Source organism: Corvus cornix, chromosome 11, assembly GCF_000738735.6.
Source record: "Corvus cornix cornix isolate S_Up_H32 chromosome 11, ASM73873v5, whole genome shotgun sequence".
NCBI classification, from domain to species: domain Eukaryota; kingdom Metazoa; phylum Chordata; class Aves; order Passeriformes; family Corvidae; genus Corvus; species Corvus cornix.
Genome location: NC_046341.1, coordinates 19,749,231 through 19,769,613, shown reverse-complemented (window position 1 = coordinate 19,769,613; position 20,383 = coordinate 19,749,231). Strand labels below are relative to the sequence as shown.

Sequence of the window (20,383 nt, the reverse complement as noted above, 5' to 3'; positions counted from 1 at the left end):
CTGGAAAAATCTGGCTTCTTATTGCATTTCGAAGGCCTATTCTGAACAAAATACTTACTGAATCTTTGCAACATGATAATGTCCAGTTGCTGAAACAAAAGCTAAGTCCCCTTTCCAGAGGTTGGTCTTTATTGTGGTGTTTTCTAGGGGGGCCTGAGGCAGTATCGTGGCCTCCAACAGAAGCCTTATTTGTGATTCTTACTTAAGCCACACAAATCAAGTGCAATCTCAAAATCATGAGGTGTTGGTGTGTTTTTACTTGTACTAAAAGGGTATTTTTTCAGGATTAATCCCACACTTTGGTCAAGATTTCATCAACAGTTGTGTTGCTTAGTGTTGGCTGCCAGGATGTGACTCTCAAGACTGTCAGCAGAGTAAAAGGGAATCCCCGTGAAACACGAACCGATATTATCACCCCCAACTCCTGCAGTTCTCCGCATGTTCTCGACTGCTCATGTGGGTCACCAGGATTTGCCCTTCAACGACCGGGCCCCTCAAACACCCCGAAACCCCCAATCACCAAAGCTGCTGTCACCTGCCCGGGGACAGCTCAAGAGCTGCACCAGGGCCGGGGCTGTCGAGCGGAGACACGGGACTGCCCCGGCGGGGGAGCGCGGGGAGAAGCCGGGCCGGGCCGGGCGACCGAGCGTGCCCCAGCACAGCCGAGCGGGGCGGGACCGGGCCGGGCCGGGCAGAGCCGAGCGGGGCCGGGCAGAGCCGAGCGGGGCGGGACCGGGCCGGGCCGGGCCGGGCAGAGCCGAGCCGGGCCGGGCAGAGCCGAGCGGGGCGGGACCGGGCCGGGCCGGGCAGAGCCGAGCGGGCCGGGCAGAGCCGAGCGGGGCGGGACCGGGCCGGGCCGGGCCGGGCAGAGCCGAGCCGGGCCGGGCAGAGCCGAGCGGGCGGGACCGGGCCGGGCCGGGCCGGGCAGAGCCGAGCCGGGCCGGGCAGAGCCGAGCCGGGCCGAGTAGAGCCGAGCCGAGCCGGGCCGGGCAGAGCCGGGCAGAGCCGAGCGGGGCCGCGCAGAGCCGAGCCGGGCCGGGCAGAGCCGAGCCGGGCCGGGCAGAGCCGAGCGGTGCCGAAGCTCCGCGCTCCGCTCTCGCTGCCGCGCGCGGGACCCCAACACCACTCCGCGACTTTCCCGCCCCCCAACTCAGCGTCCCTCTCGCGGCTCTCGCGAGAGCAGCTGCGCTCCCGGCATACACCTGGCGGGCCGGGCGGGGGGGGCGCTGTGAGGGAAGATGAAGGCGGCGGCCATGTTGGGAGCCGCGGGGCGCGGGTTGTGTTGAGGGCTCCGCCGAGGGCTGTGTCGAGGGCTCAGCTGCGCGGGGAGCGGCGGCTCGGGGCGGCAGGAGGACAGCGCCTACTACGATTCAGGGTCGGGTTTGCTTGGTTGCTTGTGCCCGGCTTGAGGAGCCCTCGGCAGCGGCGAAGGGGTGTCCCTGACCGAGAAACAGCGCCATGAGCGGGGGGACGCCCTATATCGGGAGCAAGATCAGCCTTATCTCCAAGGCCGAGATCCGTTATGAGGGGATCCTGTACACCATCGACACGGAGAACTCCACGGTGGCGCTGGCCAAGGGTAAGGAGGAGCGGGCCCAGCGGCGCTCTGCGAGGGGCGGGAGGGGAGCGGGGCCGCGGGACGGGATCGAGCGAGGAGCTGGAGCCGCGGCGCTGTCCGGGCTCTGAGGAGGCCCGGCGGGCGGCCTGCAGCCTCTGGGGGCCCGGCCGAGCTCGATCAGAGCCCGCCTCGTCCCGCCGTTCTCCCGACAGGGCGGCTGCGGGGGAGGTGGAAGCGAGAGAGGGTCTGGCCGTGAGAGCGGCAGCGCTGCGAGGCCCCGCTCCCCCCTGTTCCCGCTGCTCCGGGGAGGGACCCTCGCGGAAAGGAGCCAGGAGTAGGTACCGCGCCGGGGGCTGCTCAGAGGTGTTCCGGATAGAGTGCAAGTATGAAGCCCGTCGCGGTGGAAGCGGTCCAGAGCTAGTGCGTGAAAGGGAGTAGGAGGGGGAGGCTAGAAAGAGGTTTTCTTTGCATCGTAAGAATTCCAGACCTACAGGGTATAGGGCCGTGTATGACTGGATTGCTCTGCATCCTAGGACGGCAGACAGCTCGGGTCTGAAGGGAATCCTGAGTGCTGGATTACTGACAAAAGCTGAACGCGAGCTGTTAATTTTGGAGGTATATGGAACAGTGTAGTTCGAAATGGTATGAGAATGTTATCCGCTAGAAGATATATATATATATATATATTTATATACATTTATATATCTCGAGAGAGAGAGGCTTCTGCGTGAATGTATAAGAAAGTTAGAAAGACATGTTTACTGGGAAGAGAGTGGGGGGAAAAAAAGAGAATCTTTGAAACTGGGCGTCCGAAGGACTTCAGTGTTTCTCATGCATGATAATGCATTCTCAACGTAAAACATTAAGTCAGAACTTTTAATAACCTCTTTTTAAAAGATTCTGCAAAACTCGGCATTTTTTTTCTTTACACTCCTTGCATCTGTAAAGTCTTGCTAAGTAATCTAAATTCATATGTAAAAGCAGAGAGTCTATCCAGCCATTAGGTAAGAGGAAAAATTGCTGCTTGTGTAAATGAAATATTTGGAACAGAGAGGATTCGAGAGCTCGGTTCCTGGCTGCTACGAAAGGCTTAACGACGGTCTGTTCTGTTCTGCACAGCTGCAGTGGGTGCTGGTGGATACCATGAGCGTGTTTGCTTTCACTGGCCTTTGTGGTAATTCTTGTTTGTGTGCTGTGACACTTTAAGGCCTTCCCTCCTCGAAACCAACCCCCTCCCTCCTCCCCTCCCCGCCCCCCGTTATTGTTTAAGAAATAGATTACTCTCTTTTGTAAATTCTGATACATGGGCTTTGAAACACCTTACAGTGGGTTTGGTCCCAGGCTTGCACAGTTCGTTTATGGGGCAGTTAGCTTTCATTATGTGATTTTTACTTATTTCTGAAGTTGCTTTTAGGTTAAATTGCCTTGCAGAAGTTGCATTATCTACTTTGAAAGGACAGCTGGTTTTGGTTTATACAAGTGAAAGCTGGATACTGTGATTAAAAATAAATGTTCAGAAATTCCAGTTGCATGCTGTGGTTGTTAAGGTTTGTGCAAAAGCACATAGAAGAAGAATCCTATCCTTGAGGACCTTGTGATAGTCTTGTCCAAAATTAGACTGATTTAGTGCTGACGAAGCCAATTTTGCACGACTTCTCTCAAGAGTGGTTAAGTCATGTTGTGGTCTATCTGCCAAAGTGTACATATTTAAGACAGACCGAACTACAGTTACGAGTCTAATCTACTCTCTTCTCATAGCTCTCATCAGAAGTGTAGATCTAAACCACCGAATTTGCTTTAATAAAACTTGGCTGAGTTAGCTGAAGAAAGTGTGTTTTGTAATACAGTGTTATGATTCAGAAGAGAATAAACCAGTATTTCTAGGCCACATGGAACCAAAAATCTTGAGATTAATCTGGAACTGATAACAACCATATTAGACTGCAGAGCGGTTCTCTGTGCTCATGAACAGAATGCTCCTCTTGAGAGTATTCAAGTTTCTGAAGGCTTAGGCCATTGAGTGTATATGACACTGTATATGTAAGGTGGTGAGTGTGCTTAATTATTGGCCACGTCCGTATATGAAAGAAGCAGAACTTGTACTCTAGCTGTAAATATGTTGATCAGGTAAAAGTTACCTCTTCTTCCTGTGCTGAGTCCAGAAGTCAAACGAGAACTGTTTAGTGTGAATCCTGACTACAGATGTCAAATTTCTTGCCAGAAAGAGACAAAAAAAACCCCAAAAGACTTGATGCTTTCAGTTGCTCAGCTGTGTAGTCTGTGTGACATGACTGTTCCCTGAATTGAATGCAGGGCAGCTTATCATTATTCACATTCTAACTGAACTTACTGAAATGGTGACATAAAGTGGAAAATTAGAGGTAGAGTCTGTTCTTGAATAACTACAGATTTGCCCAACAATAGGATTTGTGTGGGCTAAACCGAAGTCAGAGATTAATCTCATGAAGTTGTATTTGTGGAATGCCTTCATTTGTCTTAAATTGTCTGGGGTTTCAGACTTTGGGTTGCCAGCACAGACTGTAGCCCTCCCTTACTGAGGGCAATCTGCTCTAGTTCTCTAATCAACATTTTGTTTACAATGTTGTGATCTTTTTACTAAGCAAAACTTGTGGTCTCTATCTCATGAATTAGAGAAAGATAGGAGCTGTTAAATATTGAGCATAAAATTTTTTACCTAAGCTGGAGTCTGATAAGGGGACATGATGCATCCTTTCACAAAGTGTCTAAGTATATAGTTATTTAAATAACAGGGAAAACACCCATCCATAGTGGATTCCAAACACTAAGCAAGCTATGCAAACATTTGAGGTTCTTAAATATTATTGGTGCCTATGTTTTCTTTGGATCAATAGCTTTTCAGAGACAGTGTCTGGAACCAAAAACCACTCACTCCTGTTGTCAAGCCTTAATTTAAATTAACTTGAAATGTCCTTCTAGTTCATGGTTCTAATTAATACTTACTTTTTAAAAAAAAAATCATTATTAATTTTTAAAACTTCATTAAGCCCAAGCAATTTAAGAGGAGTTTGCAAGCCGTGGTTAGTTTTCTTGCTGGAAAACGATTGCTGCCCTACCTGGGGTATTTACAGAATAATCACAGTGCTTGATCTTAAATGTTGTGGCATTAAAAAGGAGATGTGATCTTTCATATTAGTAATACATAATTCTTTTCTATTTCAAGGCACCGATTTAGAGTTATTTTTAAGGCAGGTAAGCTGTGTAAGAATAGCCATGTTGAGTCAGAAAAAGCTTTGTTCCTTCAACAGCAGGGAATCCTTAGATATATGAGTGTAAGAAACAAAAATAAATATTGTCTCTGCTATAATGCATCAGTTCTCACTTAGCAACTCTTGCACCACTGAGAGTTGCATTTGGAACCATTATAATTGATAGATATTAATGAAACAGCTTTTGGTAGTTTTAAGAAGTAGTTAAACTTCTGGCGTTTTCAACCATCTGTGTTAGTGTTGTCTGTGGTGTCACATCAAAACACATCAAAAGGAAAACTTCCTTTTTAGACTTCTACAGAACATTAGTTGCAGGTGAAAGACTCTGAAATGTAGACAAAGGAAAGTTAAATTCTTGTGAAGATTTGAACTCATGCAAGGGTGGGAGCAGGAAAGGGAAGGGTTAAATTTTTATCAAGTTTTTATGAATGTATTTTTTTTAGTCAGTTAAGTAACAGGCTCCTTGCCTGTCTTGAGGGTTAGGACCTGTGTGCCAAACCAAACTTGTGCATAGTATGTCACAGCAGAAAAATTCCTCTTGTCAAAGCCCACTCCTGGCTACTGCCCTCATCTGTCTCCCTGCAAAGTCACCACTCCTGCCAGTAAGGCTGAATTAATTGTTCTGGAGAAATGAGCCTGGTATGAGCTCGGTGTGGTGTGCAGGCATCAAAGCATGTTTGCAGTGAAAGGGTTGTGATGTTTGGAGAGAGGTGGTAATTGAAATGACTTGTTCACTTGTGGTGGTCTCATTTTAGTCGTCATGCTCCTCCTGGGTGCTTTAGGAGCAGGGAAGAGCTGGTTTCTGTGTACGTTTGCTCCTCAGGGAGTGAGGAGAGTGTCAGTGCTGTGCACACAGACTGAGCTACCTGTTTGCAGTAATTCACGTTGTAGGGGAACAGAGTCCTCTTGCTAGCAGAGTAAATAGCTTCACTTCTGATTAACATTCTGCTTAAATTCCCTGTGTTAACGAGTAATCATATCTGTTAACTCACAGGGAAAGTTGCAATGTTGCCATTGAATGCCATAGTAGTATATTACGGTAATATACATTAAAATATCATATAGTAGTAATATCACAGTCAAAATTCGTACAAAAATTTGCTCACAGCACTTAAATATCAAATTAGTGGAACTACTTGGGCACAAGTGTGTACATGGATAGGCTCAACAGAGTTAGTTATTTTAGCTAGGTACTTAATTGTGTGTATTTACACTAACAAAAAATAAGTTTGCTTTTAACATGTACTGCTTGTCTTTTTGTTTGCAAATCCTTAATCCAGTTTAGTTCTTTCAAAAACAAAAGAAAAAACCAATCCTGAAATGAACAAGGTAAGATTAACTAGATTTACCACAGTTGTAAGATTGTCTTTCATGTGCTTATTTTCATCTCCTTTCACTCTTCAGTATTTTGCTGTATATGCACTTTGTTCTGGAGGAAGGAGGTAGTCTAAGGAAATTGCCCAAGAGACAGAGCTGGATAGAGCTCTGAGCCTGCTGCTGCTCCAATACCTTGGGCTTTTGATACTCTGGCAACTTAGTATTTCTGTAAGGAAAGCAGAAACTGTAAAGATAGGTATGCCTTTGTAAAATACAAAAAGTAACTTTCAACTCCTTATCTTAACACTATGAAGGACCTGACTGGGGTGGACACATTAAGTAGCCCTTCTTACAGTCACCACACATTCAGTTCTGGTTCCTGCTTTAAAAGGAAATTGGACTGGGGGTGGTTATTTTGGTTGCTTGTGGTGTGAGGGTGGGTCTGAACTGCAAATCAGGGGAGTTTGTTTACCCCTCTCCAGCAGAGCAAATCTGGATGAAATTGTGTTTATATTTTGCAGAAGGTTGTGATAAAACCAGTTTGATTTGGGGCAAGGGAGAAGTAAAGTAAAAGAGTCAAACTTTTAGTAGCAAATCTTGATGTGTTTTATTGCTAAATCATTGGCAACCATAACAAGTGTCTTGAGCTAGCTGCATAGACAGTCAATCTCTTAAAGATGAATTCTAAATTGTGGCATTGAAAATACTTCCTTTTGATGTTATGGTAATTTCATGATGTGGAGAAAGACGTTTTTTAACATACACTGAAATCCCTTTACTTCTTTCAGCATGTCAGTAGATGAAAGTTTGGTGGCTCACTTTTTTTTTCTCGGATTGGTTTAGAATGGAGAACGGTAATTGCCAGGTGTTAGAACTGTTCCTATATGTGTCAGGTACATTAGTATTAATGTTAAAATACTTACCTGCACAATGTAGCTTTGACTTAAGAGAAATACTTTCAAAGCATATTTCTTCCATAGTTCATCAGATTTTTACTTCCATGTAAAGGCAAGATGCAGCCCTCTAACTTACTACTCTTTTTCTGTGGTGTTGCTACAGAGTAGTTTCTTCACTTTAGCTAGAAAGTAAAATCCTTTGGTAACTTACTGATCATACTCTGGCCATTTTTGTGCACCTTCATAGACAAAATGTCTACTAAAGAAACCATTTCAATGTGGGACAGAGAGAAGCAGTACAAAATCAACTGTGGTTTTACTTACCAAGACAGCAGGTCAAATGATGGAATGAAAGTCCAAGATAATTTATTAGTTATCTGATAAATAGAATATAAGATGGCCAGAAAGTGAGGCTAGATCTGCAGTCAAGATACTGAAATAGAAAAGCCTGGTGAATAAAAAGCAATTGAATGAATTACAAGAATGCACATGACCAATTGATAATGTTATTAAGCTACTGTGCGTTACTTTAATTTCTGCGAATTCTTAAGCTTCAGACACTTTTTTTCTGTAGAGGAAAAGGAGACAGATTCTTCTTCTAACAAGGACTGACATTAACTAAACAGTGTGTGCCTTTTTACATTGCTCACACTTTGTAGTACCATTCAGCACAGACTTTCAGATGCACAGAAACAGAAAAGATAATGAAAGTCAGCTCACTAGATGATACATGAACAAAATAATTGTAACCACTTAATGTTATTTTTCTTTGTAGTGTGGACATGATCTCTTTACTGCTGAATTATGCTTCTTGAAAAGATTTTAATACCTGACTGTTAAGCTCTGTTTATGCAGTATTAAAAGACGCAACAGTGATGGAAGATGGCTGGTGCAGCCTGAGAAATGACTCAGTATCACTTTATACATCTCTACAGGAAACTCTGCTTTTCTTGACTAATGATTCTATGGCTGCAAATAAGTGCCTAATGATGTCTCCAAAATGTTGATGCATCTGAAAATGGAGGGAAATCTAATTCTGGTAAATTAAAGCAAAATACAGATTTTTCTCAGCATGACCTTAACTTGCAAAGCAAACAAACACCTTCTAAGAGGCTGGAGCAAAAGCAGTCATGAGGGATTGTTAGAGCTGCCACAAGTCAATGAGATTGTGATTGAATGTGACTGTCATGATTTTGGGGGTTTGGTTTTTTTCCCCTCTCTGGTTTCAATCCATTGTTTACTTTTTGCTTACAAAACTAGCCCTTGGAGACAAATCTCTTCTTCACTTATTCATTTGTTTCACTTGATATTCACTCCAGGTTGGCAGTCTAAAGGTGGGGAAAAGTTTCTGAGAGGGCACTGACAGCAAAGTGATGGTATCCATGTACAGTGGTAGTGATTATATGTAGTACAAAAGGAAGAGCTTGATAAGCTTCATTGCTGTGCAGTCAGAAAGCTGTTGGAATTCATGCAGGTAATTCAATGTCTTGGTATGGTGCACACTAGGAAGATAGTAAGGCCCCAGTGAGTTTGCTTAATTTGATAGAGATCATATGACATCATATGAACCTTACACCAGCAAGAAGAATGCATTTTGCTTGGTGAAAATTGTATATATATACACCACAGAATTCCTGCTGTTTTATTAAATCTTGAATCTATTAAGAAATTCACATTTGATAATTTTTAATACTCTAGATTCTAGTAGTATTAGCATATTTTTTCCTGTTTTGCAAGTACAGAATGTGAAATATGTAAACTCATGTATTCTTTGATTCATAGAATTGACTTGCCAGCCAAAAAACCCTGCATTGCTGCTTCCCCTTACCCTCACAAAACAATTGAAAATATTCAACATGTAATTGATAGCATAAGTGATGTCTCAGTCTTTCAGCTTGGTTTTTAACTCAGATTTTTAAGATAAAATTACTTGTTTGTCTGAGGAGAGTTGATAATGATAAAGAATATGGTGCCTATTTAATAAGGGGTTTTTTCTCAATGAAATTTTATTCTCTTTATTTAAAGCTGTTGGTCTCTGCAGGATATTGAAACCCTTTTGTTGAATGTGGGGTGTTTCATTCTTTTTCTGCCTTCCCAACTTTGCAGTTCGCTCCTTTGGTACAGAAGACAGACCAACGGATAGACCCATCCCACCTCGCGATGAAGTCTTCGAGTATATTATATTCCGTGGCAGTGACATTAAAGACCTGACTGTCTGTGAGCCACCAAAACCTCAGTGCTCCTTGCCACAGGACCCTGCTATTGTTCAGGTAAGTCAAAACAGAGTTTTAAATAATTGTTGCTGAAGAGGTAACTTGCTAGCTTAAGTACTCTCTAGCTGAGTATTTAAAATTTAAAATGTTTATCACTGTAAAGTTCACAATCCAATGTAAAGAACTCTGGAAGAATTTTCTCCCTTCACGGTCTTTAACTGTGAAAAAGAAAGTTGAAATCTAACTCTAGCACAGTGCACTACAAACCAAAGCTGCTGTTTTTTCAGAAACAACTAATAACATTTTGTAGGTCTTGATGCCTTTTTTGAAAGGGACTTGGCTTAGGAGGACAGATAGTTCTTGGGAAGATTAGACTTGGTATAAATCAAACAGAATAGATGGTGAAATATCTCCAGATCATTAGTGGGGTTTTTTTGCCTGTTTGTTTTATTTTTGTTCTAATGTTCAACATTTTTTGCTAACTTTGACTTTAAAGTGTTTCAGCTAGCTATGTGTTTTTAAATAGTCTTCATACTATAAGGCATTTATTCGAAAAGCGAATACTTGGTTTCTGAAGGGAAAGCAGCTTAAACTTGAAGCCTTCAGATTTAGTTAGTCTGTCATTTTGTAGTAAATGGACTGACAGAAATAGTTTTCTCAGAAATTTGTTGCCTTTTCAGTTGTGCTTATGGGGTATCTTAAAACCATCCCTGAGAGCAAGAGAAAAAACTCTTGCTTCAAATGGAGATTGATAATTCCATGTAATATGATTCTACTGCTTTACCTGTTCTGTAGGAGAAAATTCTTGATACTTCCTTATGAGGTGTCCTTGCAATTCTCCAAGGACTTTTATTAAACTTGGTGCAACTCCTTCTGTCAGTTGTAGTCAAGAGTGGTGAAGTTGCATTACTGTGAATCCCAATAACAGTGATAACCTCAGCCTCCTCCAGTATGTTTGGGTGTCTTATTGTACCTGTGGGGTTTGAAACTTCAAGGAAAAAGGACATTTTCCAGATTTGCCAGCAAAGCTTGTGTGTGTGTTTGACAAGAGAGTCCAGTGTCTGAGGTTGTAGGGAAAAGATTGCAAAATTTTGTGGTACTGTTTCTACAGGTCTGTGATGGTGGAAGGGTAAAAGTCCTTTCTAAGCTGTACATACTTGTGAAAATGTTTAGAGTTTCTACATTTCTTGCCAACAGAACTACTTCCTAATTTTTTGTAAATACAGTTTTTGCTAGTGTGTTGTGTGTTTTGTCTTCAGTCTTCACTAGGATCTTCGACTACATCTTCATTCCAGTCTGTGGGGTCCTATGGTCCTTTTGGCAGGATGCCTGCGTACAGTCAGTTCAGCCCAAGCCCACTGGTGGGGCAGCAGTTCGGCGCTGTTGGAGTTGGTAGGTTGACTCTGATTATCCAGTGTTTTCCTGTGAGTGAAGCTGTGTGTGCACAGACAGTAATCACTGCTTAGAATTTCATCAGTGTCTTATCCTAAGGCAGATTCAAAGTCTTCCTTCTCTGTTAGTCCTGCAGTTCAGCTCCAAAGTAGAGAGTTTTTCATAGTCTTTGCATCTTAAATCAAACTAATTATGATTGAGAACTAAACACCGATCACAGAGGGACCACTGTTCATTATATTTCAAAAGTGGTAGAGGCAGCCCCTCCAGGGAAGCCCCATAGCTGTACTGTTGGGCTGACCAGATGCTGTGTGCATTAACTAAGGATTTGGATTATTCAGCAGCTATGTGCCAGCACAGTCCTCCAGCTGTTCGTGGGGAGTTGGCGAGGTGGGAAATACGTGCTTGAAGTATTTGTGAGTTGCATGGGCTAGTTGCTCCTTTATACTCCACATTCTCTCTGAGACTCACCAACCAGCTTTCCTTCCTCCCTGAGAGTTTATTTCACAGTTTAGTTTTTTCATGGGAACTTACGTTCTCGTAACTGTTATGGCAGCGGTGTTACTCTTGGTACTGAAAATATTAGCCATGCAAAAAGAAGGCTGTAGAATTGGCTGTAATTTGATATCAATTAATAAGATGTGGCAGTCATATTTTTGCTGAAAGGATCTTGAATGGAAGTATATACCAGTAACATGTATGGCTCCATAAGATGACTGTGTTTTGTTAATACTTGTGATACTGAAGTTGGAAGTGGTCTTATGTTTTTCGTTTTAGATTAAAAGATAGAGATATTAGTCTTACCAACTTATGTGCATATATATGTTAGTTCAGACTAAAAGTGTACGGGAAGGGCAGACTTATGTGTACTCTAGAATAACTGCCTAATAAAGCTTTGCTAATCATTTAGTGCTAGTTCCAAAAAAAAAAAAAAAAAGTCTAAACCAGATTTTACAACTATATTATTTCTTTCAAAGCAGGAGGTTCTTTAACATCTTTTGGAACAGACTCGTCGGCCAGTGCTAGCATGTCCCAAAGCACTGCAGTTGGGTCTGCATTTACAACAGATGCAAGATCACTAAAAACACAGATGTCTCAAGGTAAAATCTTTTTTAGTAACTTTGATCTTTTTTTGACCAGTTGTGTGTCCCTGTGACTTTGATGGTCAGCAGAAATGCCAACGAAACAGCTGAATTCTCTCATGAAAACACTTGGTATTAAACCCAGGAAACGCTGAGAGGCTTTGTGTTTGCTCTTTAAATGTGTTTTCTCTACATCTTGTAGTGCTGCAGGTAGTAACACGTTGTTACCCTTAAAGCATCTGTATTGAGAAGTAGGACTTTAATTAAGTGAAATAATGTTAGCAAATAGGTGCATGTGGAAATTTAGTATTTAGTTTTATTGATAACATGACAGAACTGAAGATACTTCATGCTGATTGAAATGTGAAGTCCTTCAGCTTACAATTTTAAAATCTTTATTCCTAACTGTAGTGTCTCTGTTCATGTATAGTTACATAGATGATATTAACAGCAGACCTGATTTCCTGTACAGATGGTGATATGACTTTGAAGTCAGCTTAATGGTAACAGGAAGTGTATGGATAGTTTATGTAATATTAGAAAAAAGGAGATTCTGGATGAATTTGAATGGCAACAAAAAAAGAAATTAAACATTTGAGCATCTTCACCCTCATCCTTCATGCAAATGTTGTTAACATTGCTCCTTAAAAACCCAAACCCCATTATTTCTTGCTCTTGCGCTCTTCGTTGCTGGAAAAGTGTGTGCCGCGATACATTCCTAATGCTATTTTTAAAGTATGCAGTCATGTTAAAAGGCAGAACACTTAAAGCAAACAGATTTTTTCCCTAAATTCCAGTTGAGATTTGTGTACCCATTAGGAATATTTGTAGGACAAGTTGGGTGGGTTGCCAGAAATAGGTTCTACTTTGTTGGATTAATTCAAGGGGGGAAAAGTATGCTGATAAATTATCTGTTGAAATAGTAGTTTGGTTTTCTGTAGTTAAAACCTGTATGATTCGTGGACATGGATGGATATGTATGATGTATGCGCCAGGTGAGCATACATTCTGCCACATTTCCTTTGGGACACCAACAGGTTTTTTTTCTGTGTGTTTGCTTTTAAAAATATTTTTCATCTTTGTAGATTGCAAGTGTGGTATGGTTGGAGTTATTGTTTTGTTTCGTTTAGTTTATGGTTTTTTGTGGTTTTGGTTTATGTTTGGTTTTCCTTTTGTTAGTTTTGTCACGGGATAGAACCTTGTTCTTCTACTTATTGGGACTTGAGTCTTATTCTAATTTCTTAGTAGATTTACCTATTTGATGTTGTAAACTTGTCTGGCTGGATCAGTGGCTCTGTTCTGAACATGCTTCTGCCTCCAGCCACTGGGTGAGCAGTGCTGTGTGGGGCAGCTTCCACAGCTCCTTCCCTGCAGGGAGCCTGGCCCCAGCCACCGCTGTTCCCTGCATGGGCAGGGATCCTGCAGCAGTACCTGAACAGCATCACAACTGCCTTTGGGAGCAGCCTCTTCCCAATTGGCATCCCAGGGAGGCAGAAGGAGCATTTTTACCTCAAATCAATGCAAAACTTTCATTCCACAGCTAAATGCACATCATTAGTGGGTTGGTGGGGATTGGGTGTCCTTCCCATTTTTTTCTTTTAGACTGGGGGAAGGGGTGTTGCTAAATATCCTTCATTCTGAATCAGTGGATCTGATGGTGCAGAATTTTTTTTTTTTTTTTTTTTTTTTCAGACACAGCTGTCTTGACTGCTAAGGCAGATAAACCTGTCAGTCTAGATTGGTTGAGACCAGTAACTCACCTTTGTAGATGAGAAATAACCCTTTGGGCTTTGGTTTTGTTTTATTTTTTCCCCAGGTCGTTCAAGCCCTCCGATGGACCATTTGAGAAGGAGCCCCACCATGGAACAAGCTGTACAAACAGCTTCAGCCCACCTGCCCACTCCAGCACCAGTTGGGAGGAGGAGTCCTGTACAAACCAGACCTTTGGTGTCTGCAAACCAAAAATCCTTGGAGAACCAAGAGCACAGACGAGGTAGCTTTGCATAATTTTCATACAGCTTATTTCTTTCCATACACATACAAAGTGCTCTTTTAAAGGGTAATACATAGGAATTTTCCTGCTGTCTGTTACTGGTAGGCTTGACAGCAGAGACCTGGATTAGATACATATTTCTTTTTAAATTAAACATATATTCTAAATTTTTTTTTTTCTTTTATGATTTAAACATGTGGTTTACATTTACAGGTTTGGATTTTTTTAAAAATCTGAACTATATATACAAAAGTATGATCAAAAATACCTAATTGGATAAACAAATCATGTTTTTATTTCCAACTTTAGCTGAAGCACACAAGGTTTCAAGATCAGAAAATGAACTCAGAAATGAAAACAAACAACAAATTGGTAAATCATGTTTTGAGAAATAGCTATCATTGCTTTCAGACCAATAAGTTTTTTTTAAATTTGCTAAAATACATAAATTCTTTCACACTTTGCTTCTAGAGGGTAACAGCTTTGCATTGAGCCAGAAGAATACAAGCAAATGAAGACAACATTAAAGAGAAAAACCTCTTCTTGTTGCTTTATATTAAGCAATCAATTGAAATAAAAATGTAAATCAAGGAGTATTCAGGGATTTATAAACATAATAGCATGAAATAAAAGCCTTTCTAAAAAAATATTTGACTGAAAAGCCATTAATATTCTAACTCTTCTTCCAAAAGTTTTTAATGACTTCTAGAGAGTCTTTTAACACACAAATTTAGTACTATTATGCTTTGTGTGTCACTGCCATTGTTACTGTGAATTTACAAATTTCAAGCTGCTCTGATGGGACTTTAAACAACATGCATTCTCTTCCTGCACTTCTGAAGTCCCTACCTGTTACCCCAGGAATTAGAAAGTGAACCAAAAAAAACAAACACCCTCCACCACCCTCAGAGAAAAGCCAATCCACAAAGCAAAACCAGACAGAATTTCCCTCTTTTCAGTTCCAGGTGCACCTGCAGCACGGAGAGGCCGTGGAGGTCACAGAGGGGGCCGAGGAAGATTTGGTATTAGGAGGGATGGTCCGATGAAGTTTGAGAAGGACTTTGACTTTGAAAGTGCAAATGCGCAATTCAACAAGGAGGAAATTGATAGAGAATTTCATAATAAGCTTAAATTAAAAGGTAAACCAATTTTTGCTTTAGACTTGAGCATGGAAAAACTGTATCTTGCTGTGTTGATCCTACCTTGGAGAACTACTCTTAAAAAGCGTATAGTATTAAGTCTTGTTTGGAGTCATTAAAAAATAAATTTAAAAACCAATTAATAAGTAAACTAGGATCATATGTGAATTAAATACTTGGGCCAGTGTTTGAGTATTTAACGAATTTTAACTAGCAAATATCATCTGTCAAGTGCCAACAAGTCTTAAAAATGCAGAGTACTTGACCAGAAGTCCCAATAATGTTTGTTACTTTAAAGTTCTGGAAAGGATGCAATAAAAGAAAATCCATGTTTTAGGTTTTCAATTATTAAACCAAAATTATAATGTCAATTATAGACCAAAAGCAAAGGAGTTTGGGATCAGAACTTCACTGTAGTATGCAGGAGAGTTTGTTTGAAAGTTTCTAGCATTTCCTTGCTTTTATCCTTTTCCAAAGGAACACAGGAGTAGTTAGAAACCGTGCTGCCAGCACTTGTTTTCTAGCAGGCTTCTGTTTTGATTACCTCATTCTCTTGTGACCAGCCACCTGTTTGTTACACTGCTGCTACTATTTTTGGACAAAATTGTTGCAGGTTAATATAGTGAGTTCCCTATTTCAGTGAATGATTGGCTGAAAGGTGGGAAACAAAAGGTAGGAATAAATGGTCAGATTTCAGTGTAGAGTAAAAACACCAGTTGAGTACCGTAAGATCTGTCCTGTGATGCTTGCCTGTTTTTCTGGATCATTTTTCAAGGAGCTGATGGTTTGCTGTTGATACTGGTTTTTTCCGAATAGTAAAGGGAAAGCTAACCATAAACAGCTATAGAAATGTTTGTGAGTGTGGTAATTCTTGTGTGTGGTGTGGAAAGGTTGAGCTGGTTATCTGAAGTTTATGCACAGGATCATGAGATTTAAACTGTAAACATTTAGAAATGAGGTTTGAAAATAGTAATAGCTGCTGGTGTTGAACTGTCAGCTTTGTTTTCAGTACTACTGTTTCAAAACAGTAAGTTGAACTTGAGGCATTATTAGGAAATAAATAGATCATAAAGTCAGGTTGCTGGCCCTACATCTCAAAGGAGATAACAGCAAAGCCAGAAGACAAAGGAGAAGGACAACGGGGATGAGCAAAACCATGAGATGGCTTTTAGGAGGATTGACTCAATGAGGCTCTTAAGCCCGGGAAGGAGGTAGCTAAGAGGGGAAAAAATAGATGGCTATCACATCCATTCTGCCACAGGGTTTTTTGTTAACAAAACCCACAGGAAGCATAGAAACCTCCAGACAGAAGCAGCGAAACATCCTAATTTACATGTCAAATTATTTGACTTCCACATTAAATTATTTTTTGTAGCATTCAATATAGTTTGTCTCTGACTGGGAATAAGTTAACAGTGCTGCCTTTTTTAGGCTTCTGTTTACTTTTTATTTTCCAGAAGATAAACTTGAGAAACCAGAGAAGCCTGTAAATGGAGAAGACAAAGGTGACTCAGGTGTTGATACCCAAAACAGCGAAGGGAATGCCGATGAGGAAGATCCACTTGGACCCAATTGCTATTATGACAAAACCAAATCCTTCTTTGATAACATTTCCTGTGATGACAATAGGTATGGCCTGCAAGGAGAAGTGTGTTAGTCTGATGAATGCATGTTTATATCATAAGGTACTGTCAGTGTTACTCATTACAATCAACTCTGAATCAAAGGTTATTAGAGCTTACCTCCACATGCAGCAGGCAAAAATAAAACAAGGATACGAAGCACAAAATTTCTTTGTGGGCAAGTGCAATATGTTCATAGGAAGCTATCTTAAGATGTTGTAGAGCCATACTTTTAGAACTTAATGCACAGGCCCTAGAATCTCCTTTTCAGATTTACTAAAGTGTGGGGGGGGTTTGTTTGTTTTGCTTTGCTCCTAAATTAACACTTTAGTTAAATCAATTATGACCCTGCTTTGGTAATGGTTTCTAAGCAGATTATATAACTGTCTCAGCCAGTAGTGTTGTTCGAATGGGCAGATAGCGTTTCAGGAAAATTAAAGCTTATCTTTTGCTGCTGCCTTTTTATTAGACACGATGATGTGGATTGCTGACCTATTTTGACTTGCGGGAGGGGGAGGGGGAGTTGTTTGTTGTACTCGCAGCCAGATAAAATAACATCTGTAACTGTGAACTGTTTCTTGCTTTAAATGATGCTGTGTGCAGAGAATACTGAGTGTGCTCTTCAATATGGCAAACTCTTAGAGCATTATTAATATCTAATTAATGACTCTGTAACATGTTCCTTCTTGATGAGTCCAGTCAACGGTGGCAGACACCTAGGTTCTTGCAGAAGCAATACTGTGGAGATTTACAATATGGTTAATGTATCATTTTTCATCTCATGGGCTTTCTGGCGCCTCTCTCTTCCTTCCCAAGTGTTTCACAGCAATCCATGTTCATTCTGTGCGGCAGGGAGCGGAGACCCACCTGGGCCGAGGAGCGGCGGCTGAACGCCGAGACCTTCGGCATCCCCCTGCGCCCCAACCGCGGCCGCAGCGGCTACAGGGGCAGGGGCATCATCGGCTTCCGAGGGGGCAGAGGACGGGGGGGCGGCAGAGGCGGCTTCACCGCCCCCCGTGGCTTCCGCGGTGGCTTCAGAGGAGGCCGTGGAGGCAGGGAGTTCGCTGACTTTGAATATAGGGTAAAGCATGCTTCATGTTACTGTGACCCAGTGCGCTGTTCTTAGAAAGGAGTGGTTACAAATCTCTTGCTTTTAGATCTGATGTGGAACTAGAATTTCTTGAATAGTATTTTGCAGGGGCTGGGAGCTACTTTACTGAAAGTCCATTAATGCTGAGATTTTAGTTACGTAGCATCAATTTACTATCAACAGCAACCAAAAATAAAAGTTGCCTTTTGTCACGTGCCCTGAGTAGCTACTCGATAGCTGATACTAGGGAGTAAAAGAAAAAGAAGGGGAAAAAAAGTGTTAGAAATGTAAATTGCAAGCACTTTTCTAAGCAATATTGTAAAATGTAAAGAAGGAGAGGGAGTAATTTAACTTGCTTCCAGTGTGCAACAAACTTTTGAATTCTTTGCGAATTGGTTGGCACAAAGCCTGTAGACTGCTGTACTGGTTAGAATCAGTAACAAAGACAGCTGTCCAGATTGGTTCAGGTAAACTAGGCTTTTAGAGTTCTGACTGGGACAGAATAACAACTTCTGGTAGTTTACTACATGAGCAGTTAAGAGTTTTGCAAACAAGAGTCTCTGATTTCTGATAGAAGTTTTAATTTTTTTTAATTAAAAAGGGGTTTCATCACAGCAGATTTCTCTCTGTTGTGAGACAGATACCTCAGCTGTTCCTTGATTAGTTGCAACAGTTAGTCCTGTGATCTAAAGAAACTTTGGGTAGCTGAACATGAATGGAAATGAGGGATTGCAGGTTAGCAATTTGAATTTCTGAACAAAAGTTTTGCTGCCTTCCAGACAAGTAGGAGGTAGTGTAAGGGCTGAGCATTTGTGCTGTGCTTGTAGTCGGAGTGATGAGCTGCTCCACTTAGTGCCAGGCTGAGCGGGTTTGACCAGACGCCAACCTGATCACCTTGGGAGGTCTCCTTTCTGCTGCAGGACATGGGCAATAGCCAGCACAGCACAACTGCTCCCAGGGCTGTTGCCCAGATTAGTCTGTGGGGTTTGTTTTGCAACATGAATTTTAACATTGTACTTTTGTTCCCTCTAGAAAGACAACAAAGTTGCTGCGTAGTCTACAAGAAAGCTGAAACCAGGTGAACGTCTAGATCTTCGTGAATCAGAGAGTTAGTTTTGATCTCTGCAAAGAATGAAGTTAATTTGCTGTATACTTGTCACCAGCACTGGGATTTAACTATTTAATTTCAAAGGGGTGTAATGCAGTTACTTTTGAGAAATGGCCATCTTTGAAGACAGTGAGCATTAAATATATTTGAGACAGAAGGATAAGTAATTTCTTATGTATAGTTAATTATAAGCAGTACTTCGATGGAGTTTAAGTATTTTTTCATCACTGAAAGGATTTTTCTTATTACTAAACTGTATTTGATAGTTGCTTCAAGTTGTAAGGACAATTGTATGCAGAAGGCCGTCGATACTGTGAGTGTTTTGACCCACCGAAGGTTGTTTTTTGGAAATCCTGTAAAATCCCTTTTGAGGTAGTTGTTCTTGTATCAACTAGGGTGCTGGACAGTAGAAAACTTGCTTTGTCAGTCAGATATGTACACACAGTAAATACTGTTTCTTAGGCAAAGGAAAGTTTTTATATAGTTGTAAAATTCCATTATATCCCATTGCCAAAGAAACATTACAAACTTTGTATAGCTGTATAAAAAGCAACTAATTTTTTAAAGAATAAACATTTTTAAGTCGGTAAACATACTGTTATTGCAGAAGTTGATATGCTGAAGATCACTGAATTAGTTGGGGTTTTTTCTTTAGCAGCTTTTCAAGCTTAAATGTTTGATTTTATATTTGGACTATAATGAAGATATTCTTCCATTACACAAAACTGGATACACGCTTCACTGCTCTTGCAAGAATTTGATTTTGTAGTTTCTGGCATATCACAGGATTTGACCAAATTAAGGTGATATTTTCAGAAAAAAGAAAAGGAATTTTCATATGTCAAGATTTGCAATTAATTTTACTTAGTGAGAAATATTAACTTTTTTTAATAATGGACCAGGCACATGAGTTGGTGATTCTCCTGGAATGCCTGGGATGCAGGTCTGTGTCCATTTGTCAATTCTTGAAACGTTAACTTTGTTGTAATACCTGTAGACATGAGCAATTCAAAGAATTCTTAGTGTTTGAAGTTGTTTGCATTTTGATAGACCGTAGCTTGGAGACATTGAGACTCTGGTTCTAAGACCACAAAGTCACAAATGACAGTACGGACTTTTTGCCAATTCTGGATAACTAGTTGCAACTTTCTGATATGCTGAAATAGAAACCTGGTCATTTGTGTCTGTGTATGTATATGAAGGCCACAGGAATAAAGGGATCCAAAGATTACATCACTTTGATCTAATTTGCTGATTTATTTTTTTTACTTAAAAATGTTCAGTGGTGATAAAGACGTGAAAAACTGCACTGTTGAAAAATTGGAATATTTAAAAGTGGTTGATAGAATCTTAATTTTATAACTTTTGTATAGCACTACAAGGAAGTATTTTGTAATTGGTTTCCTTATTAAGGTCAAGTATTTGACAGCTGTAGAAGTTAGATAATATTGTTTAGTAATGTTTTTGCATGTTTAACAACTGCCTTTTGGGATCCACAAGTCATGATTCTGAACACCTGTTGAGATTTTTGACCGTAGAGGCAAGTGCTGTCCTGTTGCAATAACTCTTTACTGTCTGAGGTGTTCCAGCTGTAAATACCTGGGCCGGGAGCCGCGGCGGAGGCCAACCCTGCGTCGCCCCGCCCCGCCCGCCCAGGGTTTCTGTTTTTTTTATTTTAAACCAGAATAAACTGCTCAGTTAAATCGGCACGCCGGCGGTGGTTTC

At 41.1% G+C, this 20,383-nt stretch overlaps 1 protein-coding gene across 4 annotated transcripts; it reads left to right on the top strand.

The window, feature by feature from the left end:
* The first annotated feature begins 1,213 nt into the window (after positions 1-1,213).
* On the top strand, positions 1,214-20,365 carry LSM14A (LSM14A mRNA processing body assembly factor). Of its 4 annotated transcripts, none has more exons than XM_039558506.1 (10): positions 1,214-1,579; positions 9,126-9,289; positions 10,492-10,624; positions 11,605-11,724; positions 13,523-13,699; positions 14,009-14,071; positions 14,659-14,838; positions 16,296-16,467; positions 17,313-17,541; positions 18,583-20,365. In XM_039558506.1, the coding sequence occupies exons 1-10, from the start codon at positions 1,459-1,461 to the stop codon at positions 18,604-18,606; spliced, it is 1,383 nt and encodes a 460-aa protein (XP_039414440.1). In that variant the 5' UTR covers positions 1,214-1,458; the 3' UTR covers positions 18,607-20,365. The 4 variants fall into 4 exon arrangements, with proteins under 4 accessions (XP_039414440.1, XP_039414439.1, XP_039414442.1 ...); XM_039558505.1 differs by having other exon boundaries at positions 11,602-11,724; XM_039558508.1 differs by lacking the exon at positions 14,009-14,071 and having other exon boundaries at positions 1,215-1,579.
* The last annotated feature ends 18 nt before the right edge of the window (positions 20,366-20,383 follow it).